Source organism: Podospora pseudopauciseta, chromosome 1, assembly GCF_035222475.1.
Source record: "Podospora pseudopauciseta strain CBS 411.78 chromosome 1, whole genome shotgun sequence".
NCBI classification, from domain to species: Eukaryota; Fungi; Ascomycota; class Sordariomycetes; order Sordariales; family Podosporaceae; genus Podospora; species Podospora pseudopauciseta.
Window position 1 is genome coordinate 3,509,249 of NC_085892.1, and position 27,620 is coordinate 3,536,868.

The 27,620-nt window shown below is 52.9% G+C and overlaps 13 protein-coding genes across 13 annotated transcripts; 6 read left to right on the top strand and 7 right to left on the bottom strand.

The window, feature by feature from the left end:
* Positions 1-52: 52 nt before the first annotated feature.
* Positions 53-2,967, top strand: LSP1 (lipid-binding protein). Its single transcript, XM_062907566.1, has 5 exons — positions 53-1,109; positions 1,181-1,238; positions 1,345-1,478; positions 1,536-1,719; positions 1,772-2,967. Exons 1-5 carry the CDS (start codon positions 1,053-1,055, stop codon positions 2,428-2,430), a joined length of 1,092 nt encoding a protein of 363 aa, XP_062770523.1. The 5' UTR covers positions 53-1,052; the 3' UTR covers positions 2,431-2,967.
* QC763_109745 (uncharacterized protein) lies at positions 2,481-3,825 on the bottom strand. The gene is made up of 2 exons (XM_062907567.1): positions 3,233-3,825; positions 2,481-3,097 (listed from the first exon to the last, which is right to left on the bottom strand). The coding sequence occupies exons 1-2, from the start codon at positions 3,428-3,430 to the stop codon at positions 2,978-2,980; spliced, it is 318 nt and encodes a 105-aa protein (XP_062770524.1). The 5' UTR covers positions 3,431-3,825; the 3' UTR covers positions 2,481-2,977.
* A 384-nt stretch (positions 3,826-4,209) lies between these two features.
* Positions 4,210-8,034, top strand: RAD2 (DNA repair protein rad2; the record flags this gene model as incomplete). The annotated part of the gene is made up of 1 exon (XM_062907568.1): positions 4,210-8,034. The coding sequence occupies one exon, from the start codon at positions 4,210-4,212 to the stop codon at positions 8,032-8,034; it is 3,825 nt and encodes a 1,274-aa protein (XP_062770525.1).
* A 696-nt stretch (positions 8,035-8,730) lies between these two features.
* Positions 8,731-10,087, bottom strand: OYE32_1 (NADH-dependent flavin oxidoreductase; the record flags this gene model as incomplete). Its single annotated transcript, XM_062907569.1, has 2 exons — positions 8,731-9,324; positions 9,383-10,087. The coding sequence occupies 2 exons, from the start codon at positions 10,085-10,087 to the stop codon at positions 8,731-8,733; spliced, it is 1,299 nt and encodes a 432-aa protein (XP_062770526.1).
* A 1,559-nt stretch (positions 10,088-11,646) lies between these two features.
* Positions 11,647-13,183, top strand: QC763_109770 (uncharacterized protein; the record flags this gene model as incomplete). Its single annotated transcript, XM_062907570.1, has 2 exons — positions 11,647-12,086; positions 12,163-13,183. The coding sequence occupies exons 1-2, from the start codon at positions 12,052-12,054 to the stop codon at positions 13,181-13,183; spliced, it is 1,056 nt and encodes a 351-aa protein (XP_062770527.1). The 5' UTR covers positions 11,647-12,051.
* Positions 13,184-14,531: 1,348 nt separating this feature from the next.
* QC763_109780 (uncharacterized protein) lies at positions 14,532-16,490 on the bottom strand (the record flags this gene model as incomplete). The annotated part of the gene is made up of 1 exon (XM_062907571.1): positions 14,532-16,490. One exon carries the CDS (start codon positions 16,488-16,490, stop codon positions 14,532-14,534), a length of 1,959 nt encoding a protein of 652 aa, XP_062770528.1.
* Positions 16,491-16,786: 296 nt separating this feature from the next.
* QC763_109790 (uncharacterized protein) lies at positions 16,787-18,047 on the bottom strand (the record flags this gene model as incomplete). Its single annotated transcript, XM_062907572.1, has 2 exons — positions 16,787-17,659; positions 17,741-18,047. The coding sequence occupies 2 exons, from the start codon at positions 18,045-18,047 to the stop codon at positions 17,340-17,342; spliced, it is 627 nt and encodes a 208-aa protein (XP_062770529.1). The 3' UTR covers positions 16,787-17,339.
* Positions 18,048-18,586: 539 nt separating this feature from the next.
* QC763_0011710 (uncharacterized protein) lies at positions 18,587-19,040 on the bottom strand (the record flags this gene model as incomplete). The annotated part of the gene is made up of 2 exons (XM_062905231.1): positions 18,757-19,040; positions 18,587-18,697 (listed from the first exon to the last, which is right to left on the bottom strand). The coding sequence occupies exons 1-2, from the start codon at positions 18,841-18,843 to the stop codon at positions 18,587-18,589; spliced, it is 198 nt and encodes a 65-aa protein (XP_062770530.1). The 5' UTR covers positions 18,844-19,040.
* Positions 19,041-19,361: 321 nt separating this feature from the next.
* QC763_109800 (uncharacterized protein) lies at positions 19,362-20,638 on the top strand (the record flags this gene model as incomplete). Its single annotated transcript, XM_062907573.1, has 2 exons — positions 19,362-19,746; positions 19,865-20,638. The coding sequence occupies exons 1-2, from the start codon at positions 19,660-19,662 to the stop codon at positions 20,636-20,638; spliced, it is 861 nt and encodes a 286-aa protein (XP_062770531.1). The 5' UTR covers positions 19,362-19,659.
* A 575-nt stretch (positions 20,639-21,213) lies between these two features.
* On the bottom strand, positions 21,214-23,707 carry QC763_109810 (uncharacterized protein; the record flags this gene model as incomplete). Its single annotated transcript, XM_062907574.1, has 2 exons — positions 21,214-22,508; positions 22,735-23,707. The coding sequence occupies 2 exons, from the start codon at positions 23,705-23,707 to the stop codon at positions 21,214-21,216; spliced, it is 2,268 nt and encodes a 755-aa protein (XP_062770532.1).
* Positions 23,708-23,828: 121 nt separating this feature from the next.
* Positions 23,829-24,906, top strand: RIB5 (Riboflavin synthase alpha chain; the record flags this gene model as incomplete). The annotated part of the gene is made up of 2 exons (XM_062907575.1): positions 23,829-24,192; positions 24,242-24,906. The coding sequence occupies exons 1-2, from the start codon at positions 24,162-24,164 to the stop codon at positions 24,904-24,906; spliced, it is 696 nt and encodes a 231-aa protein (XP_062770533.1). The 5' UTR covers positions 23,829-24,161.
* A 236-nt stretch (positions 24,907-25,142) lies between these two features.
* On the bottom strand, positions 25,143-27,005 carry MUS81 (Crossover junction endonuclease mus81; the record flags this gene model as incomplete). Its single annotated transcript, XM_062905232.1, has 1 exon — positions 25,143-27,005. The coding sequence occupies one exon, from the start codon at positions 27,003-27,005 to the stop codon at positions 25,143-25,145; it is 1,863 nt and encodes a 620-aa protein (XP_062770534.1).
* On the top strand, positions 25,726-26,393 carry QC763_0011760 (uncharacterized protein; the record flags this gene model as incomplete). The annotated part of the gene is made up of 4 exons (XM_062905233.1): positions 25,726-25,956; positions 26,035-26,117; positions 26,147-26,221; positions 26,336-26,393. 4 exons carry the CDS (start codon positions 25,726-25,728, stop codon positions 26,391-26,393), a joined length of 447 nt encoding a protein of 148 aa, XP_062770535.1.
* Positions 27,006-27,620: the final 615 nt, after the last annotated feature.

The following is a 27,620-nucleotide window of genomic DNA, read 5'->3' on the forward strand; positions in this document are numbered from 1 at the left end:
AGAGGGGGGAGCCGTCTGGTGGAACCCTACTTACTAAAAGCGGGCTGAGGATCATGGCTCCAGCATCTGCTTTTGGGTTGAGCTTCACTCCATGCATACTATGTGTCAAGCTGGAAGCTTGAATTGATTCAGATGCTTGGCTCACTCGATCGTGACCACTTTTTATTTCTCTCGTGTCGGTGCATTCCAGGTAGGTAGGTGGGCATCACCATAGCTGCGAGGACTTTGATCCAGCGAAACTAGACCCGGGCAACCTACCATCTACAATCAATCACTTATACTAGTTAAATAGATATATACGTGCAGAAACAACTATCAGCGCCCCGGCTCCACTATTTCAATATCTGGCCTCACCACATATCACTGCGATACCTGAAAACTCAAATCACTTTCTCAAGATCGTGGCCTCTGCCCAGACGGGTGGCTAAGATAAAGGTCCAGTGGCTAGGTTTTGGCAAGTGGCTTGTGTTGAAAATGGCCTGTGCATCCTGAAATTCCGGGTTACCCATGCCAAGCCCATCCTAACCGCAAACAACATCTGAAGATGGGGTCGCCCCAGTGTTCACCATGACAACGTCAGATCGGCTCCGGGAAGGGAGACTCTGGGATGAAAGAATATGAAGGATTTTCCAGAGTGACCTTCATGGCGGACGCAGGAACGGAGATCTCCTGGCCTCAGACAGCAATTGCAGCGTTGAACCTGGTATATCTGAACCCTGATCAACAACAGATGAAGAGAAAAGCTCGCACGGCCCTTTCCTAACCCCGGCAAACCCGCTGGCCCCCAAACTGACAAGTGCTTGCGTTGCTCACCGACGTCATTATCGCTGGCTCTCCCACCAAAGACACCGTCGCATACCTTATAAACGCAAGCTTGTTCCGGCTCGGCCTACACGCACCTTTGTTTCGTGAAACTGAACACCTACCTCCACTTCTCACTTTCAGTATCGATTACCTGAACCCGCACAATCAAACCGGCCCGTCATCCACCCGCTGTTGGGTGCTACACTCTCACACCACCACAACACACCAACACCGCACCTCGATTCACCATGCATCGAACGTACTCCATGCGCGCCACGAGGGCGCCCACCGCCTCGCAAATCCAGGTACCACCCGCCCAGCACACCACACCTCTCGTGACACTGAATCTCTCGCTGACGTGACCTCTCGCAACCAGAACCCACCCCCGCCGCCGTCGACGACCAAGTCTGGTCGTTTCTTCAAAGGAGGACTCGGTGAGCATTGCGCCCTTTCTTTTCTCTTCTCGGGACCATTTTTCCTTTGTAAATCCGTCTGGGAACTCACAAGTTTTTTTTTTTTTGGTGTTAACAGGAGCACTAGGGCATGCTCTCAGGGGCAAGACGGCCGGCGCCTTCGGGCCCGACCTCGCCAAGAAGCTGGCACAGCTGGTCAAGATGGAGAAGAATGTCATGAGAAGTTTGGAGTTGGTCGCAAAGGAGCGCATGGAAGTAGCTGTAAGTTTTGCTCTTGAGACTCCAGCGCGAGACTCTGGCTGACGAGGTGTCACACAGCAACAACTCTCCATTTGGGGCGAGGCCTGCGACGAAGACGTTTCGGATGTCACGGACAAGCTGGGAGTGCTGCTCTACGAAATCGGCGAGCTCGAGGATCAATATGTCGACCGATACGACCAGTACCGCGTCACCATGAAGAGTATTAGGAATATTGAGGCTTCGGTGCAGCCCAGCAGAGACAGTCAGCCTTTTCGTTCTCTTTCCGAAGCACGGCATGTGTTAACACCAGACAGGAAAGCAAAAAATCACCGATCAAATCGCCCAGCTCAAGTACAAAGAACCCAACTCCCCGAGAATAGTCGTCCTCGAGCAGGAACTCGTCCGTGCCGAGGCAGAGTCCCTCGTTGCCGAAGCCCAGCTCTCCAACATCACCCGCGAGAAGATCAAGGCCGCCTACACCTACCAATTCGACGCCCTGCGCGAACACTGCGAAAAGGTGGCCATCATCGCCGGCTACGGAAAGCATCTGCTCGAACTCATCGACGACACCCCCGTCACACCAGGTGAAACCCGCGCTGCGTACGACGGCTACGAGGCTAGCAAGGCCATTATCCAAGACTGCGAGGACGCGCTCACCAACTGGGTCACGCAAAAGGCGGCCGTGTCTGCTAAGCTCTCCACTCGCGCCCGGACTCTCTCGACCAGACGCAGGAACAACATCAAGGCACGCAGTGAGGGCTTGGACCTGTCGGGTCAGGATGCGCCGCTTAATGATCAGGATGGATGGGCTTCTGCGGGACATCACCAACATCATAAAGATGAGTATAGTGAGGACGAGGACGAGGACGAGGATGAGTTGGAGGGGAGGACGAGTCATTCGGTGCTGGGGAGTGAGGCGGGGTTGAACGGAGGGGAGACAAGGGGACGACGCCAAGAGGCGGTTGTTGCTTAGGAGAAGGACCACAACTAGCGTTGGGGGAGGAGAGAAGTACGGGATGGGTGAGAAGCTTGGGGTTGAGCGGTGGCTGTGGTGGTGGCGGGTTTAGCCGAGGTATGAAAGGGAAATCGACCGTAATTGGTAATGATTTGAGTGAGATGGAGGACAAACAATGATGGGGTTTCCTAAGGATTTGGTGTGAGAGCAAGTTGTTGTTTCTCTTCTTCTTCTCAGGGGGGGGTGTGTGTGTATAGTTTAGCGTCGATTCCCTTTGCGGCACGAATTCTTGTTTTGAATGACTGATGGGTAGTTGGTTAATATGAACATTTTTTTTTCATTTTTTTTTTCATCGTTATTATGAATCATGTGATTTCGGCAGGTACGCTAAGTAAGGTAAGGTAAAGTAGCTAACTAATTTCTACCTTGCGTGTTGTTTGTTGTTGTTGTTGTGACTTTTGCTGCTGTTTGCGCTCTGTGGCCTTGAGTTGACTGGCGAACTCTTCGACTTCGATCTTTGTGATGTATTGGCCTGGTACGACGACTAGACCTAGGTAGCGGGATGTCATGTCCATGACCACTTTTTTGGACTGGGGGTCTGAGCTTGCGGCCGCGGCGGCGGCTGATTGGAGTTGGGCGAGGGGGGGCGGTATTCGTAGGTGTGTTGGAGGACGAGGTTGCAGTCCTGTTGAGGGGGGGCGGAGGAGAGGAAGGTTAGATTCTTAGGGAAGATACAGATTCATGGTTGAGATATCATGAATGGGTAGGTAGTGTATGAGATGACGAGGTGTGTGCGGGTGGGGTGTGTATGGAAACTTACAGAATCAGTACACTTGAAGCTCCCCCAAAACATCCTCCCGTCCGTGGTGCCCACCCTGAGGTTCTTGTTTAGGAGCGTCTGCAGGAAGTCGGTGGCTTCGGGCTTGGAGGAGGGGGTGGGGAGGGCGTCGTAGTTCATTATCGCTTTTGAGCGGCCGCGGTGGTTGTTTCGGGAGAGGGGGAAGAGGGGGGGTTGCATAACTTGAATGAGAATGAAGAGAGAGAGAGAGGGAGAGAGAGGGAGAGAGGGTAGGGTGGTGGGTACGGTATGGAGGGGATGTGTAACCGAGCTGCTGGTTGAATTTAATCGCTTGTTCCTGGTGAGAATGGGTGGATTTGATGCGTGAGAGTGGAGGGTGGATGAGACAGGATAGGTAGGTAATTGCTGCGCGAGGTGGAGGGGTGAGCTCGTTGGGTTGGGACGGGATGGAAGTAACCCAAAAGATGGGGTGATCCACTTTTAGGGCAGGAGATTAAAAGTATCAAGTGGGAATCGTAGGAGATGGCGAAGTATGAGGTTTACTGTAGCTCAGCAGGGTAGCTCTCATGAAAAGAGACCCGTACTACCTTGGATATACTAGACAAACCTTTTCACCTAAGCGCAGTGAGGTCAGCACAGGCAGGGAAGTTCACAAAGACCTTGTTCGTCGTTGCTTATCCGCACAGTGCACCCCGGAGAATATCAACCAATAGATTAGCCTAGATAAGACCAGATGGCAGGCAGCCGAGCAGGGATGTTGCGCATCGCAGTCATCCGTCATAGAAGGTAAGGTAACTTCCAACATTTCACTTCTCGCGACCAGCAACTCTGGTTTGACTTGTTTACCTCTTCCAACTCCCATGACGCACCTTCGTCGACTTGATACTTTTGGAGACAAGGAAGCTCTCCATGATACGCTCTTTCCGTTCTGGGTGATCCGCCCAAGGAGCCCTCTCTTCTCGACTTGACAAGCGTGATACCCTTGGTCCCAGCCCACCATGGGTGTTCAAGGCCTCTGGACCGTCGTGCAGCCATGCGCCCGCCCGACAAACCTCGCGACGCTTAACCGGAAGCGACTCGCTGTCGATGCCTCGATTTGGATCTACCAGTTTCTCAAAGCTGTCCGCGACAAGGAAGGGAATGCGCTGCGAAACAGTCACATTGTGGGCTTCTTTCGACGGTTGTGTAAGCTGTTGTGGTATGGAGTCAAGCCGGTGTTTGTGTTTGACGGCGGGGCACCGGCTTTGAAAAGAGCGACTTTGCAGGGGAGAAGGAGGAGACGGGAAGGGCGAAGAGAGGATGCTGCGCGCACGGCGGGGAAGCTGCTCGCTGTGCAGATGCACAGGCTGGCGGAAGAGGAGGAAGAAAAGAGGCAGAGGAGGATGGCGGGTGCGGATGATGAAGAGCAGGAGGAGCTGCCGAGTATGGAGAATATTGTCTATGCGGACGAGCTGGGGCTTTCTAAGCAGGAGCGCCAGAGGAATCGCAAGTTTCACAAGCAGGATGCGTATCATCTCCCGGAGTTGCAGAACGGGATAGAGGCTATGGGGAAGCCGGACGATCCGAGGATCATGAGCGTGGAGGAGCTGGAGGAGTATGCGAGACAGTTCAACAGTGGGGAGAACATCAATCTTTATGACTTTAGCAAGATTGACTTTGATGGGGAGTTCTTCAAGAGCTTGCCGCCGGCTGACAGATACAATATTCTGAATGCGGCTAGGTTACGAAGTAGGCTGAGAATGGGCCTCAGCAAGGAGCAGTTGGACGTGATGTTTCCCGACCGGATGGCCTTCTCGAGATTCCAGATTGAGAGGGTCAAGGAGAGAAACTATCTCACCCAGCGGCTCATGCTTGAGATGGGCATGACGAGCACTGACATGACTGTCAACGCCAGCCGCGTTGCTGGCGACCGAAACCGCGAGTACATCTTAGTCAAGAATGAAGGCGCCGAGGGTGGCTGGGCTCTTGGTGTCGTCACGAGGGACAAAGACAAGGGCAAAGCCCATAAGCCTATCGACGTCGATGCCTTGGACTTTCAGTATCAAAATCCGGACGACGAAGACGAGTGGGAAGACGAGGAGTTTGAAGATGTTCCTATCGAAGGTCTCAACCGTCTCCCCAAGATCACGAGCCGTGCTGCCTACGAACGAGCTCAAAACTTTGGCTCTGCACGGCAACAGCTCTACAACTCCCTGCAGGGTGATGAATGCGAAGAAGACGACGACGAAGCTCTATTCGTCAATGATGGTGAGATGATGGCGGCCGAGGATGAAGAGCTCAATCGAGCTATTGCACTGTCACTGGAACAAAACCACGATGTGAGCAAGGAGAAGGAAGACGAAGACGAGGATGAAGAGTTTGAAGACGTGCCCGCGCCCACGTGGACTCAGAGAGCGGCTCCGGAAGTATCGAGACCAATCGCAAGTACCAGCGGGACCATGATTGCGCATATTGTAAACAACAGAGCGAATGCTGCTGTGAAGAAACCCCAGGAAAAAGACGACAGCGACAGTGATAGCGATGGAGATTTGCACACGGCGCTGGCGGCGGCGAGAAAGAAGCAGCCAAAGCCAAAGCCTGTCCAAAAATCAAATGTCAAGAACTCATTCGACGGCCCCCTTCCATTCGAGAAACTTGACTGGCGAAGCGCGTTTGGGGGGTCGAAGCCTTCCGCTCCAGCGCCAAAGCCTACAGCTGCTGTCGAGACAACAGAGAAGCCTCGGCAAGTAGAGACTGGTGATCTGGAAGCGGAATCCGACGAGGAGGCTGGAGGGTTCATCAAAGAACCGAGCGAGACTGCCAAGGCTGAAAAGCCCGTCGTATCTGAAAAAAAGGATGGCGATGAGCCTCTCCCACTACCACCATGGCTTACGGACAATACGGATATCACAGAGCATGTCCGACGTCAGCAGCAAATCGAAAACCAACAGAATGCCGAGGATGAGGAGCTGGCACAGTTCCATCAGCTCCAAAGGCGGAAAGAACAATATGTGGAAATCGAGTCCTCGAGTGACGATGACAGCGATATCGAGATTCTGGATGCACCACCCGAATCCATAGTTCAGACGCTGCTCCGTGCCAGGTCTCCACCGGGGAGACCAGGCGCCAGCTTGCCTTCATTGCAAGATGACCTTGACAAAGAGACAGCCTCGAATCATGCGGAACAAAATCCAGCAGCAGCCACAACACCTCCTCCAGCAGAAGAGTATGAAAGCAGCGAGACCCCCATGGAGCTGGATGCTGTCGGGAAGCAGCCTTTAGAGACCGCCCCTCCTGCTTCGGCTCCTCAAGAGTCTGAAGACGAGGATGTGGAGTTTGAAGACGTGGTCGTTCCTTCAGCGGGAGAGCCATCTGCCGCCCCATCAGCTATCGCCATCGACGATGCCGAGGCCTTTTTGGAAAGCGGTGATGAGGAGGCTCCCGATCTCCCGCCTTCAGAACAGCCCAGAATCGAGGGGCTGGCCTCTGCTATCGACTCGGACGAGATCTTCACCCGGGATGACTCCCCAGAATACGACGAGTTCTACGACCCCGAAGAAGAAGAACTCCTCGCCCAAATGGCCGAAGAAGCGGAGGAACACGCCCGGTTCGCCAGCCAACTAAACAACAAAACCCAACGCGAGAACCAAGAAGCCTACGAGCAGGAACTCCGCGCCCTCCGCACCCAGCAAAAGAAAGACCGTCGCGACGCAGACGAAGTCACCCAGGTCATGGTAACAGAATGCCAAGCCCTCCTCCGCCTCTTTGGTGTCCCATACATCACGGCACCGATGGAAGCAGAAGCCCAATGCGCCGAACTGGTGCGCCTGAATCTCGTCGACGGGATCGTCACCGACGACTCGGACACCTTCCTTTTTGGCGGCACCCGAGTATACAAGAACATGTTCAACAGCAACAAGTTTGTCGAGTGCTACCTCCTCCGTGACCTGGAAGACGAGCTCGAGCTTTCGAGAGAGCAGCTTATTGCACTGGCGCAGCTCCTAGGGTCAGATTACACCGAGGGCATCCCGGGTATCGGTCCCGTCACGGCGGTTGAGATCCTATCTGAATTCCCAGGTCGGGAGGGTCTCTCCGATTTCAAGACGTGGTGGGAGGACGTCCAAAGCGGGAAACGCCCCAAGGAGGCGGATGCTTCTTCCCCCTTTCGTAGAAAATTCAGAAAGGGTCAGGCTACCAAGTTGTTTCTCCCATTGGGGTTCCCTTCACCGGCGGTGTTTGAGGCTTATTTGCATCCAGAGGTGGATTCCTCCCAGGAGCAGTTCCAATGGGGGGTGCCGGATCTGGAAGGGTTGAGACAGTTTCTGATGAGCACGATTGGGTGGAGCAAGGAGAGGACGGATGAGGTGCTTGTGCCGGTGATAAGGGATGTGAATAGACGGGAGGCGGAAGGGACGCAGGCGAATATTACGAGGTATTTTGAGGGGGGTGTCGGGAGCGGGACGCAGAGGGAGGCGTTCGCGCCGAGGAGGGTGGGAAGGGGTGGGGGGGGGAGTAAGAGGATGGCGGAGGCGGTGGGGAGGTTGAAGGCTAGGAGGGGGGCGGTGGGCGGTGGGGGGTTGTCGATGGAGATGCCGGTTGCTATTCCTGCGGAGAAGGGGAAGGGGAAGGGGAAGGGGAGGAAGAGGAAGGCGAGGGAGGCGGAGATCGTTGAGGAAGAAGGGGTTGTGGGTGAAGAGGATGAGGTAGTGCGGGAGGATGAAGAGGTCGATGATGATGATGATGTTGTTGTGGTCGCTGGCAGGAGTAAAGGAGGCAAAGGGGAGGGGAAAGCGACTGCTGGTAGAGGGAGGGGACGTGGTCGAGGGAAGCGATCCAAGGCATAGCCTGACAGACGTTGTCATAGGATATTGTACAAATATGATGAGTCAATTGAAAAAAAAGAAAGAAAAAAGTGCAAAAAACAACCCCCTGGAATCGAACGGTATGCGAAGCGCAGGTGTCAGCGTCAAAATCCCCAAACTCCTCCTCTCCCACGATCATGAAAATGAAACCTGGACAAGGAAGGTGTCTCCTTTTCCACCAGGTTATCAAACCCCCACTCGGGTAATGACCATGGAGCGGATTTTACCTCTGACAAAAGAGACACGGAGGGAGAGGGTGATGGGGTTGTGGTTGTTGGATTTTGGGCAACGTAAAATGGTGGAGCCGGAGGCGGTGCTGAAGGAGATGGGGGATGGAGGGGAGGTATGATTTTGAGGTGTTTATGAGGAGTTATGAGGAGTATGCGGAGGACTTTTTGTAGATGGCTTACCTTTTGAGCATTGTTGTGGGCTTCAAGCTGGAAGTTTACTTGGGAACAAGGACGGGCTAAAAATCTTGTCAATCATATGATGGACAGGCGGTGCGAACTTTTTGAGCACACGTCTCTCCATACCTCGATTGTATGTATATATATATATATATGTGTGTGTGTGTGTGTGTGTGTGTGTGTCTGTGTCTGACTTTATTCTCTAATCTTGCTCCGTCTCCGTTTCTTCTACCTCTTCTCACCTTCTAACCCCCTCACCCTCCTCACCCCCTCACAACTTCCCCTGCTCCACCTTCTTCTTCTTCTTGGGAAAAGGCGCCCTAGAATACTGCAACGGCAACCTAACCCCCACCCCGAGCTCGCTCGCCACCTTGAGCACAAACTCTGGCTCCCTCAAATACTGCCTCGCAACCAGCACCAAATCCGCCTTGGCCTTGGTCCCGTGTTCACCATCCACCTCCACCGTCCCATCACTCTCCACCACATCCTTGGCCATTTCGGCGTTGGCAATCATGCCCACCGCTCCGATGAGCATCTTCTTGCCCTCTTTCCTGAGATGCTCCCTAATCTCGCTCGCCAAATCAACTTGATAGTACGGGTGCACTTCAATCTTCTGGGCAGGGTTGTTGCCGCCAGAGGAAACATCCAACAGATCAACGCCCAGGTCAGCAACGAGGGAGGCAATCTTTTTGGATTCGCCAAGGTCGAGGGAGGGTTGGCCAAGGTGGGACATCCACTCCGTCGCTGAGATGCGAAGGAAGAGGGGCATGGATTCTGGGATGACGGAGCGGACGGCGGTGATGATCTCCACCAAGAGACGGACGCGGTTCTCAAAGGGGAGGCCGCCGTACTGGTCGGTTCTTTGCTTTGGGGGGTGTTAATACAGTTCCAGACCGGAAAAAGACAGAGGAGGGTTGACTTGCGTTTGTGATTGGGGACAAGAATTCAGTGAGGAGGTATCCGTGAGCACCATGAATCTCAATGAGGTCAACACCGGCCTCCACCGCCCGCCTAGCAGCGTCCTTCCAGCTCCGAACAAACCCCCTGATTTGCTCCAACGTCATCTCCTTTGGCGTGGGGAACCCGTCCGCCCAGGGGATGGGGCTGGGAGCCCAAAGATTATCCGGCCATCCGCCCAGTTCTTCGGTAGCCACCTCCTTCCCCAGGGTGCGATAATGCCACGGGGCCAAGGTAGACGCTTTGCGCCCGGCGTGGGCGAGTTGGATCCCTACTTTTTGTCCCTGGGAGTGGATGAAATCTGTCACGCGCTTGATGGGGGCAATCTGGGAGTCTTGCCAGAGGCCCGAGTCTTCCGGGGAGATGCGGCCGTTGGGGGTCACGGCGGTGGCTTCGATGATGGTGAGGGGGGTGCCGTGGAGGGCGTACTGCCCCAGGTGGACAAGGTGGAAGTCGGTCAGGTGGCCGTTGGAGGCCGAGTACATGCACATGGGGGAGACGGCGAAGCGGTTTTGGAGGGTGAGGCCGCGGATGGTGAGGGGGGTGAAGACGGTTGGGACGGGGGTGGCATCATTTATGAGGGCGGTGCCGGCTGGGGGGTCTTGGGCGGGTGTGTAGAAGGGGACGCCAGGGGCAGGGGCGCTGGCGGTGGGGAGTTTTAAGACTGTCATTGTTGCTGTGGTTGTGATGGTGGTGAGAGAAGGTGTGTAAAGTGTTGGACAGGGAGGGGTATGAGGGTGAGAGGGGTCAACGATGTCAATCGAGGAAGGGGTGCCTGCGTCACGTTGAAGACATATCCAGGATTGTCACCGGCAGCGAAATGATAGGTACTTATGTATATTTCTCGATCAGATAACAAGGTAAAGCCGGCAGTTGGTTGCTGAATAATACCAAATCTGCCCACCAAATCCACCAAACATGAGGGGGGACAATCGAGATTCCCCGCCGGTAACCGTTTGCCCGATTTCCAATCCAGGAATTCGGGCCCGTGATGGTGTCATCGGCCACGCATGAAGACGGATCGGATCTTTGCTGAGTAAACTCCCGGAGCACGAAGGGAACAAACCACCCCGGAACTCGGGGAAGGATTTTCATGGAAACATTTCTCAAGCTTCAGACGGCCCGTACCAGCAATCCATGGGCTTGGATATCGGGCAAGTGTCGGTATCACCACTGCTGCACCTGGCGAACGAGGTGGGATTAGCCCCGGTTGCGCGGGACGTTTTTGTTCAACGCTGAATAATCCATGCTTTCATCAGCAATTGAGTTTCAGCCGCAACGACTTTTTTGGTGTGTCGCAAAAGATGAAGGGTTGTCCATGACGTCGAAAATGTAGAGGGGCAATGATGTCCCGCTTTTACTATGGGGTAGCAACCCTAACCCTGACCGACACCGTTCAAGGCTGTTTATTGTTCGAGTTCAATCCCTTTATTGCCAATGGCACCCATTTATATCTTCTGATAAATATTATTGCCTGAACAATTCTCAATTTCATGCTTTCCATCAAGGCCGAAATAGCGCTCCATTGAAGATTCACCGACAGCAACTGGGGTACCTACCGAGCATCCGAACCCCCCACTGATTTTCATTGCCCTGTTGCATCGCCTCTGAATAAATATCCGGTCCAATCTTGCCGGGTTTATGCCCCTCTCTCTTCTTTCTCTCTTATCGTTCAATTCCCACGTGTTTTTTCATGTTTTGCTTGTCATCCCAAGTCCTCGTCGATCATGTTTCCCTTCGCAATGCTTCCTTCCCATCCATGTCTGTGTAGCAATCATGCAAACAATTCCCCCATCGAAACTCGAAACATGACGCGAGCGTCCCCTTCGTGATTGGTGTGGGGGGCAGCCATCTCGAAACACTCGCCAAAAGCGCTGCGACCTGCAAGAAAAAAAGTCCGGGGTGTGGTTTGGTGGTGGTGGTGCCAGTGGTGCCAAGCTTTCAGGGGCAGCTCTCAAGCAAACATCACAGTCACACTCGGGGGTCGTTTACCGGTGCGATCACGCTTTGCTTTTGGGTGCCCAGCAGCAAAGTGTTGAAACGAAACACGGGGGGGAGCCACCTTGAACGGGTGTTCGCTTCGGGGACAAGGGTTGATTGATTGTTCAACAGATCCGGGAAAGAAAGAAGCCCAAAAAAAGATCCGAGAGCCTTGGGCCATGAGAGAAATTGGGTCACGATGCCACCTCGCGTCGTCTGACGCTTGTGAGAAAACAATCCCTGGTGGCCCACGCGGGGGAGGGTGGGACAGGCATGAGAGCTCGAGAACAATCTACTTGAGATGGGGAAACCCCCCTCTCGCCACACACGAAGTCTATTTCGTCGTCTTCTCTCTTTGTTTTTTGTCACTTCGTTTTTTTTTTTTTTTTTTTTTTTTTCGTTAAAACAAAAACTGCTGGGTAAGCTGTGTTGTGTGCCGAGTGGATCGTTTTGTCTGTTTGTTGCTTGGCTGGCCATAATACTATTGTCTTGCTGCTGAGCGGCAATCGAAACAAAAAGACAACCTACGGTAGAAGACCACCAACAACTCACAAAGTCGGCCGGCTTGAGGTTGGACTTTGTTCACCATCATTTATACCGTGGTGTCCTTTTATCAACTGTTCGCAACACGTTGGCAGCAAAAACAACAGACAAGATGAGGTGGAGCAACAAGCGCTCTGTCATCGGGGAGTAAGTCACCTCACCTCTTACTTCCACCTCACATATCACACACATCATCAACTGACCACCGCCACCATCATCACAGCCTCGAAGGCTGCGAAGTCGTCCGCGTCCTCGTGGGCGAGGAACAACGCGAGTTCACCCTCCACCGCAAGCTCCTCTGCGACAGCTGCACCTTTTTCAGAACCAACATCGAGGCCATCCCCACCCCCTCCCCTTCCAGCGCCTCCAGTTCAGAACAAGATGAAGAAGACTCAGTCCTATGGCTCCCCTCCGAAGCACCAGACATGTTCGAAATCTTCGTCCTCTGGCTCTACCAACGCCGCCGCTTCCACACCTTCATGGACGACGTGATCCGCACCATCTCGCCCGACGAATGCCGCGCCGTCCGCACCAACCTCGTCCGCCTCCACCTCTTCGCCGCGATTATCGACCTCCCCGGCCTCCAAGACCTAGCCATGGACGCCCTGCAGGACATGTACCTCCGTTTCGACTGGGACATGTCCCCCCGCTTCTTGGCGTTCATCTACGGCGACTGCGACCCCGAACATGCGGTCAGGCTCAGAAAATGGGGAGTGGCAATGCTAGCCTGGACGCTCCACGGGGCGGAGAAGGCGTTCCTGTTAAACAACCAGATCGACAAGCTGTTTGCTGCTTTCCCGCAGCTAAAGGCGGATTATCAGCTTCATTTGGAAAAGATGCAGCAGAGCAGGGCGGACGTGAGGTTGAAGAACCCGCAGTTGCGGCTGCCGGCCAACAAACTGAGGAGCGGGGAGAGGTTCTTTGGGTTTAGGCAGTGCACGTTTCATAGTCACCGGGCGATGGTGGGGGAGGGGACCTGTCCTCACACGTTGGAGATGCAGAGGAGGCCGGAGGGGAGGCAGTCGGCTACTTGGTTTGGGAGGAGGGAGAGTCAGTATCATCGGGATGTGGGGAGTCTTGGCCGTGCCGGTGGCGGTGGGGAGGGGAGGAAGGGTGGGGATGAGGGGATGGGGATGGGGAGTGGTGAGGAGAGTGATGATGATGATGATGATGATGATGGTAATATCATCAGCCCGGTGGGGGATTTGGATTTGAATGAGATGTCTTATTTGGATTTGTCATGAGGTGAGTGTGTGTGTGTGTGTGTGTTTGTGTGTGTGTGTGTGTGAATGGGGTGATGATGAACGAGCAAAGGGGAGGGAGCACAGATGAGGTGTTCAAGCGATCGAGGTCGGCTTCGAGGGAACAAAGACGAGGTGGGGATGGGTTGAATACAACAATGATATTGTTCTATAGGGACCGAGGGGATCGTTTCAGGGTTCTCGCCCGCATTCTCTCTTTTCGGGGCAGCTTGGCAATAATGCGGAACAACAGCACCAGAGTTGGAGCAGACAGAGCGTGCGTGTCCGAAAGATTGCACACACACACACACACACACACACACACACACACACACACACACACACATACACAGAGAGAGACAGACAGACAGGCACGCGCCATACAAGACTCGACAAGTTTGACGATTCCGCCACCTGCCAAACCAACCCCCCTCCGGGCCGATTCGCGAATGTCCGAGCATCGAGATATCATAATCACCAAACACGCCGGCCTGCCTCTTCGCGAAGTTGCGGCTGACAGATAGCCCGTTGGAGCCTGGTCATGTTCGTGGTGGTATCATTTATGGTGGTGGGCGGCTAGCAGGCAAAGAAAGGGACGGCGATGGAGTTTTGGAAGTTGGGATAGAGACTCTATCTACCGATAGAGAGATAGACCACAGCGACTGGCAGGCAGCCTTAGTTACTACCAGACTGTTTGTTGTAATATATAATAACACTAATCAATCAGCATGAAGAAGAAGTACATGCTTTGTACTCATCATCTTTGGCCACCAAGTGTCATTCTCTGCCAGCAGAAGGTGTTCTTTGTGTGTGTGTGGTTTGTTGCAAGGCTCTAATCGAGTCTTCTTTATCTTTCCGACTGTCGATCGACCCTACGGCGGGAAAGTATCTCGCGTCTTTGCCCACCTCATATAGATACTGGTTCAATACGGCGCAGAAATGTTCTCCCAACAGCATGATTGTCCATTGAACAATGTAAACTCACAGCCGAAAAAAAAAAAAAAGCAAAAGAAAAAGAGAAAAAAAATATCCTCAACACTCAGTTCATGTCTACATGAACATGACCACAGTTGAGAATGCCAATTTCCTCTTTTTTTGTTTTTTTTTTGTTCAGATTTCGCAGTTTTTCTCACAAATCACATTACATACCACATCACAGGTCAATATCATCAATACTTGTTGCGGTTGGGTTAAAAAATCTATTGTCAGCTTCTTGTCTATTCACTGATGGACTTACCCTGGTTTTTTTTTATTTTTATTTTTTTTGTGTTATCTCATGTTAGCAGCAAACATCACCAGTCCAATGAAATGGGGAGTTTAGAAATATGTGTAAGAAAAGATACTCACTCACTCACCTTCTATCCCCCAAACCCAAGTCCCTCCAGTTAGCGTCAAACTGATCAGCCTTAGCCCCGAGCCTGCTATGCATATCATGGTAGTCATCGACAATCCTTTGGACGGTCTTGTTCCACTTGGCCATAAGATCATCGTGCTCTGCAGAGGATCTACTCCCCTTGACAGGGCGGGGCACATTTATGTGAGTAGAAGAATTATCCCACCGACCCATCAGCTCTTTTGTATCGGGAGAGGTGGGCACAGTTTCCGCCATGGCAAAGGGGGGACGCCAGCCCGTGGCGTGAGCCGCATGGGTGTGAGGCTTCGGAACAAGCGAGACCCGTCGAGAGGGAGCAGGCGTTGGAGTGACGACTTCTGCTGTACCACCAGCCTGCTTAGTCACAGGCCAGTCCGACTCGAAAAAGCCGGGCCCTTGACGCGCTTCGGGAGAGTTGTCCAGTGAGGCGTTCGGGGTGATGCTTTGGTTGTTCTGGACGCCGGTGAACCAGTGCTTGTCGCCCAGCTTGCGGAGAGATTTCTCGAAGAAGCCGGCCTCGCCGAAGGCGCCGCAGTCGATCATGAGGGAGATCATGTCGTAGTTGTGCGGCTCGCCAGCAAGCGCGGCATTGTGGGCATCGATGAGGTTCCAGACGACGGTCCAGTAGGAAGCATCGTCGGCTGTTGTGCAGAAGCGGAAGATGGCGAGACAGACGCTTGACCAGGCGGCGATGGTGGTTGGGTCGAAGGCGCCAGTTGCCTCGCGGAATTCGACTGTATTGTACCCCTTCCAGGCGTTTTCTGTGTCGTAGTGGGCGAAGTTGTAGTTGAGCCGATTGTAATAATCCTTTTCGTAGCTGAGAAGCTTAGCAACTCTATGCCTGGTGGTCGCACATAGAATGTAAGCGATGCCCTTCTCCACGGTCATGTCGGCCTTTTGAATTTTGGCAAGGTCCTCAGGCTCCCTACGGACGCGAATGTTGTAAACATAAGGCCGAATACGGTCCCAGGCAGCGGCTGGAACCCGCGCTGGGCGCATGGCTGGAAACATGGTGCTGGAGCTCTCTGACCTGCCATGAAGGGCATGTCGCAGCACGGTGGAGGGTGGTGGCACGGGCACTGTTGGTGGACGAGGAGGTAAAGTGGGATCGGGAAAGCGAGTGGTAAGTTTGAACTCCTTCCTTCTGTCTCTTCCATACTCCGCATTCGCGTCGTCGACAGGTGTGTTCTCATCCCCGAGGACCCTGAGGAATTCTTGTCCGTTGGCCAACTGACTCGTGGTTGAAACCGGTTGAGCATACGTGTTGATTTGACGTTCTGGCGGGTGGGCGCAGTACAAAAAGCGATCGGCAGCCCAAATCAAGGCGCCCGCCCTTTGAAAGGCCTCAAAGCCGAATTTGTCACTCTTCCATTCCAACTCCCCCGTCTCGGGATCGATTTGCTCTCTTGCACCGGCACCCACGTGAACGTGGAAGCCTGTTCGGATGTTGACCCGCCAACGGAGAAGGGTGCTCAAGGCAATGACAATGTCCTGGACATGGCGATGGGCTGCAGGGCAATCCCACATGGCAGCAGAGACCAGCTCTATGCTTGATGCCTTTTGTCCTTTCGGTTCATAAACGCGGTCGTCGGTCACACTGACATCTTGATGGGCCGCCCAAGCTGTTGTCGGAGTCATGTAGATATCGGGGTGGAGTTCAGGCCCTGGCGCCTGCATCAATTCTGTACCTCTCGAGCTCGCCCGCTGAAACTTGGCTCCGGGAACAGTCAAGATGACTTTCTCGAGTTTCTCCTCGATCCATTCAGTAATGTATGCATCCCAAGGTGCCTCCATGAGCTCAGGCATCAAAGCCTCCTCTTCAGGAGAAACCAGGGTGGATGTGTTGGGAGGATCCGCGACCCATTGCTTGTGGCAGATGATCACTTCCAGCTCAATGCCGAAAGAGAGTTTGTTGTCTTTGCTGCTGATAAGAGTCATCTTGACGGTGGCCGTGTGGTGATGGTGTAGTGTAGAGTTGATGTTGTAGTGTATGTAGAGTTGATGCTGTAGTGTAGTGTTGGTGTTGTAGTGCAGTGTCGATGTTGTAGTGGTGATATTGTAGTGTTTGATGGGATGGTTTGTGCTGTCACCGGATACAGTGACTGTTGTTTGTCGGATGATATGGATAGAAAAGACTCGAGTCCAACCTGGAGGAAAGTCGGGTGGTTAAATAGAGATACCCAACTGAGCGATGGTGGCAGCAGGTACTTGCATTGTTGGCATCCTCTCAAGAGTGGCGTCCCAAACACAATGCTATTGTCTCAGTCTCTGCCTGCAGTTGTCCTAAGGGAAGCAGCCCTGTTGGGTGAACAAGGAGCAGCGCCGTAGAAGAATGCCATTGTTCGTCTTGTGTACTAGGCAAAGAACCGTAGCTACCCTCCAAAATCCAACGAAACCAGTTAATTCAGGGCCTCAGGTGAAAAGGTGATATATGAACAAAGCATCAACACTCGATGGCGGTACATTTATTGAAGAGACATCATGACTACGTAAACAAAGGAAAAGACTGCAGATGAAGCTTCATAGAAGCTCCGTTGTTGACACTCGGGTCAAGAACATGCTTTTTATATACATGAGAGAGACGTCATCCAAGGAAAAGATTTCTCAAGAAGAGTGAAACACTATGCGTGGGTAATGTGTATGGGTATCATCATGTCGTACAGATTCGTTAGGAAAGTGGCGTTGTGGTCGTTGTCATCGTAGTTGGTCGTCGTTGTCGTCTCATTCATGATCGGTATATCGTTCATCGGAAACTTTCTGGTCTGGCCTTCATACCAGATTGCTGATTCAGAGGAGGGCAAAAGCCAAGGCAGCTCCAAAGACAGTAGCCATCAGGCCAAGTCTCGAGGTTGAGGTGTGGTCCGCCCCGTTTTCAGCCTCCACTAGGGGAGAGGTCTCAGTAGGCGCAGAGGTGGTCTCTGTTGGGGAGCTGTCGTCACCATCCTCCACGTCGGTGGTAGTGGTGACAATCACCACTGGAGGGGCAGATGGCTCCCCTGATGGTGCAGCTGTGGGTGGAGAGCTGATGAATGAAGTCGACGATGCCGAGTCCAAAGAGGCAGAACTGGCATGGTCGTGATCTTTGGCATCGACAGCACACTCGCACACTGCACGTCATGTTAGCACCCAATCAACCCACTCAAACCAAGCTTTCTTTGTGAGGAGAGGGAGAGAGAGAGTATCCTTACCAGTCCCAACACCATCAATCACCTTCTCATATTCTGACGCCTCGCATGCATCAACAACACATGCCTCCACTGATGCGTAAAATGCTGCTTGCTTCTTGCACTGGCAGACAAAGTCCAAGCCATCGCAGCCGATAGATGGGGCCTGCTCCAGAAAGCAGGTTTTGGCGCAATCGGGAATGGCCACGAGGGCAACAGAGAGGCAGTCCCCGCTGTCATGTGCCTGGATGCCAACGGTGAGCAGCACCACCAGCGTGAGGTACCAGTGGAGCTGCCTCACCGACAGCACCGAATACATTTTGATGTTCATAGTTTGTTGTGAAGAAGACCCAAAGGCCTCTCGGGTTAGGGAGAGAAAAGAGAGGTCAGGAAAGATTGGGCAGCGGGCAAGCGGTGAGCTTAAGAAGGGAAAACCCAGAGGTGGCAGCTCATGGTGGAGACTCCACTTCGTGATCGACTACACCGGCGGTGGACAGCCGAGTGGTTGGATAAAAGTGTTTAGGTCGTCAATAAAAGCTCAACGGGGTTAGACACCTTGCCTTCAGAAAACCGCCTCCGTTGAGACTGTTTCCCAACCATCCCCCAACCACCTATCCGCTGGACAACGACCGGCTTGGCAGGCTCGCTAATCTGCATTTACAAGGTCTTGAAGCATGGATTGGGTATTTTTGTTTCGTTTTGTTTCTCACCGCTTGAGCGATCAGGATTCAATCATAAAGATGAATGTTCTCTTGCTTCGACTCTTGAAGCCAGAACCGCGGCATATCGAAACTGGCGCCTGAGAAGAAGGAAGAGAAAACAAAAAGGGTTGATTGGGACCCCGCATATGCTGGTGTGGGTCTTGACAACTCACCTGCATTTTTGGGGACCATCGAGGATATCATCATTGGCCATTTGCCACCCGCCGAGGTAGCCATCGAGGGTCCGGTGATAGTTGAGGGATGAATGAGTGGAAAGAGACTGGTTGAGATCAAGAGGCCATGTTATTAACTGGGAAAGCTGGCCTTATGAGCACTCACCCTGACGACGGTGGTGTAAGTGGTGACCCATTCAGATAAGCTATTCGGCCCCTGCATCCGGCCCGGCCGCAGTGGTGCACTGGTCATGCTGCCGGCTTCGGCTCGGGAGCTGCACTGTGATCAATCAGCATGACGTGAAGATGCGCCGTACTCGGGCGCTGGGCCTCGGGATTTAAGGTTGATTTGACACGTTTGATATCGTTCACGCCAGTGTTGAACCGCACAAGCTTTCAACATCAACGGTTATAAGCCGGACACGAAGATTGGCTCAACGGTGTTTGGCGTGGACTAGTGATGGAAGTTTTTGTAGATGGGTTTTGAAGAAGAGATGTTGCCTGACATCCACACTCATGAGTTTCAAAGCTGAAAGGTTGAAGGAATTACTCTCTGGTGATAGATATGCACAATCACACTTGCCGAATTGGACTTCACTCCTCATTTGCCCCCCGCACTTGGAGCATGACCCATCATCAAATCATGTCTACTACTGTGTTGAGTAAGACAATTCTGTTGAGACACAATAGAATACCAAATGAATAAATAAATAAATAAGTAAATCGAAATACTATTATGAACTTTTGAGAAAACAGACAACCAAAGTCTCAGCGGTCAGGACATCAATATGAGGTCAAAGTTGCGTCTTGATGCATGAAGCTGGTAGGTCAACTCTGCCGCTGCAATAAGCAGACTAAGGCCATGCCAATCAGCAGCACCTATGCATCCATTGACCTACTGGAAGTGGGCAGGTTTGATCGGTGATATCACAGCAGCACAGTGTCAATACGAGGGTGGGGAGGAGAACAAAGAGCCACTCACCCAACACCCACTTTGTCCTGATTTCTCCAGGACAATACTCGCTCAACCATCACCCCGTCTTTCACCAGTCAAGCCCCGTGGTTCACAATGGGGTCTGTTGGAACAGGTACGCAAAATAAGGTCTCTGGAGGGGAGGAGGAGGAGACGATCAATGTCTTGATCACCGGCTTTGCTGTAAGCTCACCTCATTCACTCCCCCGCACTTCTCTCACTCTCACGATACCTATGCCATGAGTTTCGAACCACACACGACCACCACATCTTCAATCCCACTGACCTTCTCCCCCCTCAGCCCTTCCGCACCGACTTCCCCATCAACCCCTCCTGGGAAATTGCCAAATCCCTCCCCGAGTACCTCCCACCCCCACCAACCCCCTTCAGAGGCATCCCGGGCCACGTCCCTCCCCCCGGCACCGCCACAGGAACCATCCCCCCAAATCCCACCAACCCCCCAATCCCCCTCCCCAAAGTCCGCCTCCTGGTCCACCCCTCCCCCATCCACGTAGGCTACCGCGCAGTCCGCAACCTCGTCCCCTCCCTCTGGCACCTCGACTCTCCCTCCACCCCCAAAATCGACCTAGCAGTCCACATCGGCATGGCCGGCCCAAGAGGCTTCTACTCCATCGAGCGCCGGGCCCACAAATCAAACTACACCATGGGTGACGTGGACAACAACCTCCTCTCCGACCTCGACGACGAATCCGACCCCCACCCATGGCAAGACCTCCCGGAAGAGCTCCTCTCCGACCTCGACATGGAAGACGTCTTGCAAAGATGGAGAGACCACTCCCCGCCCTACTCCGACTTGAGAATATCCGAAGATGCCGGGCACTACCTCTGCGATTTCATCTACTACAGCAGTCTGGCGCATCTGGTCAAGAATAACCCTCACGAAAGGAAGAGGGTCGTCTTCTTGCATGTGCCTAGCGAGGCTAGCCCCGCGTGGGTCAAGGTCGGGAGGGAGTTGTGTCTCAGTTTGGTGAGGGGGATGGTGGAGAGTGAGGTTGTTAGGAGGGAAAGGGGGTTGAAGGTGGAGGACCACCAGGAAGAAGTGGGGGAGCTGTAAAAAAGGGGAGAAAGGGGAGGGTTGGCTTCATATATGGTTGAATATCTGTGTTTGGTTTGTTTTGACTGGGGTGTGTGTGCTGTTGTTTGGCTTTTGTGTGTGTGTGTGTGTGTGTGTGTGTGTGTGTGTGTGTGTGTGTGTGTGGGTGTGTGGGTTTGTAACTGCGTTTGGTTGGGTACCTGCATGTTACGGATGAGAGAATGTCTAGGTAAACACATAGCGAACTGCGTGTGGATGCAAACCTGGAATGCCGAATTGTTGGGATATCTATGACCAAGGATTGGTCAAGAACACTCTTCTGCCACAATTCTCAGACTGACTGGTGTTGCATTCTTTTTTTTCTTCTTCCGTCCCCATATCCTGAGTATTACCTGTACTATTCAACTTCACTTCTCCCATCTAGTAAAATTCAACATCACAGTATCCAACTCCTCACAAATGCTTATCCTACATATTCACCCCAACACAAACAACCAAATACCCCCCTTTCTTTTTCCATCCCAAAAATAACCCCCCAAAAAAAAAAAAAAAAACCCAAAAAAAAACCTAATATCTCCCCCCACCCCTCAAAGAAATCACCCTTCCCCCCAATCCCTAAACCCAGCCCCCTCCCCATCCCGATCAAGCATATACCCAAACCTCTCCTTTTCCCGTCTCAACAACCCAGGCAAGTCCTCATTCCCCTCCACCCGTTCATACTCCTCCCCCACCCTATCCCACAAATCTTTTCCCATCCTCACCCGCTCCACCATCCTCTGCCTATCCCTAAAAACATCCTGATTCATCCCCGCATGCGAAAAACTCTTCATCTTCGTCAACATCTCTCCCATAGTCTCAAAACAACTGCTACAATGCCAGGCCGCGTTCTTGAGCCTACCCATCTCCCAGTATTTCCGCCACCACGGCCCATCCCCCACCCTTAGATCATTTGGTAGGAGCGTGTTGGCTCCTAGGTAGTACGTTGCCTGGGGGTGGGGCCATTCCTCGCCCACGTGGAGGTATTGGAAGCTGTAGTAGTAAAACCTCGAGGAGAGGGTCAACCGGCGGGGGAAGGAGCACTGCCGAAGCACGGAGAGGGTGGACGGGCGGGCGATTTCGTCAATATCTGCGATGACTAGGACGTCGTGAAGATTGGGGAAAAAGGGGCCGGAGAGGGAGGGGAAGACTTGCGTCAACATGGCGTTCCGTTGAAAGTCTTCAATGTTCCAGGTTGATTTTGGGGCAAAGTCCTCCGGGTAGGTTATTTCATGGTAGATAATCTTGGACTTGTACCTCGCCATCGAGCTGGAGGGGTTGGCGAGGGCGGTTTTGAGGTGGAGGGGCTTGGGCAGGTTAGTAAAGGTTCGGGGTGACTCGACGACGACAAAATAGTCGACCTCGTTCCATGTGCTGTTTAGTCTTATCTCCAGCCAGTCGAGCTCGGTGTTGATCATGGTCAAATCGTAAACTTTTCGGGGAGGGGCCGAGCGGGATAATCGGGAAAAGGGTTTCCAGCCGTGGGGGCGGCATATTGTATCGTTCGTAATGTAGTAGGAGGTGAAGGCTCGGTAGAGGAAGTGGAGGGTCGTCAGGAAGAAGGCGATTTTGATGATGCGCCATAGACGTGGCCTTCGAAGCGCCATCCTGCTTCGTGGCTCTTTTCCGTCGTCGGAAGTCACGAGCATGGTCGGAGTAGGCTTCAGTCTGGGAAATCCACGTAATCCTCCCAGCAGTCTCTTGCTGACTCTTGGCTGTTGCTTTGGCTGGAAACACGATAAGAAATGTTGGCGCAGCATTCTTTGATAATGTGCGTGGCCAGTGCTTGTGGCACCATGTGCCACAGGAACCTTCATTTTTAGCGGCTGGTACGGAGGGCTCAAATGGAATGCAGCTGTCGGAAAGGGTAAAAAGTAAAGGTCAGAATGTTGTAAACACCAGAGAAGGCCCGGGAAAACTGTGAATAGCTTCACTTACACACAAATCCAGACTGACAAGGGGACCCTTGTTGCACTGCAACTTCACTCCTCGGACTCCACAGTCCGACGGGATGTTTTATTGTCTTGACCCTAACCCTGTTTGTCGCTACAACCTTTTGTACCACAACCTCCTCACCTCACTTTCACGTTTGTCTCTGTCGGTATAAAACCATTCTGGAAGCCAGTCCTGAAAGTCTCTTTGTGAGCCTGGGTCTGCAGCAAAGGTAATCCCATCAATATTGGGCGGTGGCCTTGGTGGGCTCGTTCGTGAGAATACTCTTGCGGTGTTAAAGTCGAATATCACAGCTCGTAGTAACGGGCTTTCCATGTTCCCAACAAACAGAATGTTGCGTGGTGAAAAGTCGTCTTGTGATACCCCTGCTGTCTTGAGCTTCAGGTATGACTTTACAGCGCACACATACGAGTAAACGCGGGCGTCGTCTGAGGCGGGCACCTGCTTGCTGTCAATCAACTCCTCCATGGTTGTTAACCCATTGAGAAACTCCATGAGAATCAATGGTACAGTCCTGGTGTAGGTGACACCATCAACAACGAGCTTGATCTTGAAAGAGAAGGACCCAAAGTATTCTAAGTGACATCCTCTGATGCTTTCTTTCTCATGGCGTGTCTCGTATGCCTGGAGGTCCTCATAAGCAGCAGCCTCAACGCTGTGGTCACGTGCTGCAGACCAGACAACGTCTGTGAGCAGGCCAATATCTGTACTCCAGTAGTTGTAGTATAAGGGGTCGTAGATTTTGGCGACGTAGCATATGGTGTTGAGGTCGTTGTCCCAGTGGCATGCTACAATTTGAGGCCCAACGCCATCGCCGCCGCGGATCACCGAATCGATGACCAAATATGGTCCTGAACTCGAAAGCTCAGGGGAGGATGAGGAACCTGGCAGTCCATCGGGCTCGAGACCTTTGATGCAAAATCGAGTTTGCGAGTGCTTTTGAATATCGGCATGGCATTCAAAGGCCTTGGGACCAGAAACCCCCCTATAAGCCTGGCCGCCGAATGGAGGGAGAGGAGTGTACGGCTGAACTGCGAGTTTGAAGCCGGCGATATAAGGACAACGTGGCTTCTCATGGTTGACTGGAGTTTCCGAGCCCATTGTTTTCGAGCAAACAAAAGAATGTCAAAAAAATCTTTTGGGGGGCACCCTCGATATCGCGGGGTAAATTGGAGGCTGCCAAAGTCTCCACAAGAGCTTCATGCGGGGTCCTCCAATTGACTCGACGATTTCATGAACCATTGCCCCTGAGACAGAATTCTCCTTTTGGTCTTCATACGATCTGGAGGCGAAGAAGCACATCGTTCTCATCACATATCCAAGAAATTGGTAAGCCTTACCCACTGCTCACAAACCTTCCAACATCTTCCTTTGCCGACTGCCGAAAACGGACCCCCTTTCGGGATCGTAGCTTAAAGAGCTCGGGGCCAGCAACCCCCACCACTCATCACCAACCTCACTTCATCTCATCTCACCTCTCACACTCGGCCAAGCTCACAACCTTTACCGACCATAACTCTGACATCTCACCAGTTTCACATCTCCAACCGCCAAAATGTTCACCGGCATCGTAGAAGAAATCGGCGGTACATCCCCTCCCCTCCCCTTATCCCCCCTCAGCTAACCCCCCCTCAGAAGTAACCACCCTCAACACCGCCTCCCCAGACGGCGGCACAACACTAACCATCACCCTCCCCCCCACCTCCACCCTCCTATCCGACTGCCACCTAGGCGACTCCATCGCCATAAACGGCGTCTGCCTAACAGTAACAACCTTCCTCCCCCAATCTTTCACAGTCGGCATAGCCCCCGAAACCCTCCGCCTCACCAACCTCGGCTCCCTCACCCCCTCGTCCCGCGTTAACCTAGAGCGCGCAGTGCGCGCAGACACCCGCATGGGAGGGCACTTTGTCCAAGGCCACGTCGACACCACCGCCACCATCCTCTCCAAGATCCCCGATGGCAACGCCATCACTTTCCGTTTAGCCCCCAAAAATAAAGATGTTTTGAGATATGTGGTTTATAAAGGGTTTATCGCCTTAGATGGGGCGAGTTTGACCGTTACCAAGGTCAATGACGAGGAGGGCTGGTGGGAGGTCATGTTGATTGCTTATACGCAGGAGAAGATCGTGACGGCGGCGAAGGGCGTGGGCGAGACAGTGAATGTCGAGGTGGACATGACGGCAAAGTATGTCGAGAAGAGCATCCAGGGGTATTTGGCTGGTATGATGGAGGATGGGCAGGGGTTTCCTTGGTTGCAGAAGATGGTTGAGAAGATTGTTGCTCAGGGGTTTTCTTAGGGGGAAAACCAGAGGGGATGGGATGGGTAGGATAATTGTTTTGAGTCGGAAAGGATGAGGCGGGGTTGAATAAATCACATGTGCGAGGCGAAAAGTGACAGCAGGACATGTCATGATGTACGGCGTGGGGTTGCAATCTGTAGTGCAAAAGTGTATTAAAATAGCCTGTCGGGTATCAAATATATATCTCTCCCAAGACCCCCAAAACAGTTGTACAATGTCCATGCTACACTCGATCAAGCATCTCCCCAAACTTCAGCAAGCTTCTGGCTGATCTGTTTGCTGAATCTCTTCCCCCCAACCAGGTGATCTAACCGCGAAGCAACCATGTCAATCTTCTTCCTCCTGCCCTCCGGCCCAGGACCGCACTGTTCATAAGCCTCAATAAACTCCCGCGGCGTCTTCCACACCTTTTGTATCTCCATCGCTTTCTCACCCGTGACACCCCTCTTAACCATCAACATTTTCAAAAACAAATCCCTCAGCGTCATCATCCCCGACTTGGAACAAAGCGAAGAAAACGCCGGGTAGCTGATATGGTGACCAATCTCTGGCTGCTTTCCCCGCAGATCCTTCATCAGCGGCAGGTAATTATTGGCAGTAAGAACATTAGTCGGAATGACATGCAACGGCTTCCCCTCATGCATGTTCTGCAGCATCTGTGTCATCGAAACCAAATACCGGATCGTGTCGCCAATCTTTTGCGTCTTCTTCAAAAAGTAGCCATCAACCACCTGAATAGACGCAATAGCCGACTGAACCATCTCTTCACTTCTCTGCAACCGGCTCTGGTCCATGGAGATCTCTTCGACAAGGTAGATGACATTCTTGATTCCTGAGCGCCTCAGGTGGAATTGCTGTTCAAGAAAGCGACCATCCTTGATGCTCCCAATAAGATCATCAAGACGTTTCCGTTCCACAATCCAATCCAAGACCACCTCATCTCCTTCAGCCCCCATGCGTGAAAGCCATCCGGGCTGCTTGCATTTGGCGACCCAGAGGACGTCTCCTAGTTCCATGGCGCGGGAAATGGGTCGAATTCCTTTTTTGGTGAGTTCCTCTTGAAGGTAATCCCGGTCAGTCTTTGCTCGAATCTCGCGGTTATCCAAGACTAACTCGATGGTAAAGGTTCCGGGCGCCATCCGGATGGGTTTGAATGAGGGGAGGCTGGCATCGTCCGCCATTGCTTCCCCCGCAGCGACTACGTCCTTGTATTTGTTGTCCATTTCTCTTTTCACAGAGCTTTGGACCTCAGTAGCCACGTCCTTCTGGTCTTCCTCGTCGTCGTCCAAAAGGATAACGGGGTTGGCGGCCTGTGAACGATACGTTGCTGACTGAGCTGGCCTGCTGGAAACCGTCGAGTCAGTGGCTCCTAAAAAGCTGTTTGTGCCGCTAAGCTGGTTCAAAAACTCATCTCCGTCGTTTCCAGCCGAGAAATTGCTTCGAACGCCGGTGTTGATCCCTCTACCAAGATTCTCTCCAAGTAAAGCCGAGCCAGACGCGCTGCCGACCCTATCGTTCCGGGAACCAATAGCACTACCACCCGAGTCTTCGGTCTTGGGGACATCACCCCGAGCAGCAGCTACTTCTCGGACTCGTGCAGCAACCTCCCATCCCTCATCTGAGAGCGCCCACCGCGTTACAGGCCGACCACGCTTGACCACAAGCTCTTCTGACTCCAGGGCCTTCATCGAAGCCCATGCTGTGTAGAACTTGAGGGGATCGGACGGGACCGTGAACGAGGAATCGCTATAGGGTTGAGCGGCGGCCATAAGCTCCTCTTTGGACATGCCCGGCATTGCCGCATTTCTATCTTGCCCCGCCAACACGAGCATCAGCGCAAAAGCTCCCGAGCGATACTGAGGGACATAAGTCCTTGCTTGTCTTGCAGGTGCAGCCCTCCTTAATGCCGGTGCCGGTGTGGCACCATTATCTTGGTCTTCTCCCGGCAGGTGAACTACCCGCTTCCGCTTAGGAACCATTGGCATACCGTGCCCATTCTTCTCGCAATGCTTCCGGAGCTGCTGGGCGAGACGCTCGCAGAGCTTGGGACTGAAGCCCTTCAGCTGTTGACACTGAGAAGGGTGCTGGAGCTTCATTGGGCATCTTTTGAGCGAGTCGTATGCGTGCTTGTAGGTAATCACACCTTTCGAGTTTCTCTCTTTGGCCGTATCCCACCATTTTTTCACTCAGCCAAGCCAGAGGGGGTTGGCACATGTAGACTCCGACATACTGCGGCGACAAATGCGATCTGCAGACCAAAAAGGAAGGTCAAAAAAGAACAAGAAAAACAAAAAAGAAAAGTCCCAAGGTGGGTTGACCGAGACACAAAAAAAAAAAGTCGAAGCAAGGGGGAGCAATCAGACGGAACCCGAGGGGATACAATCCATGAGGTTGATTGCGGGTTCTCAGGAGAGAAAAACAATGCCTTGTTCAGAAAGACGCGTCGGGACCGCGCCCACAAAATCGCCAGACTGGCGCCAGGTCATGTGCTCGCTGCCAGGGGACCAGCTCAGGGCAAACTGACGTATGGCTAAGCATTTCAGCCAGATGCGAGCTATGCCTGATTCAGCTAGCGCACCTTCTATATTTGTCGTGGTGCAGCCCCGCCACTGCCCGCCTCGCATTTCAGTGACCTTCACCGACTGCTTCAGCACTGCCAGCCGCTGGAACACGAATCACTGGACACTTCCCGGGCGGCACTGCAGCTTCAA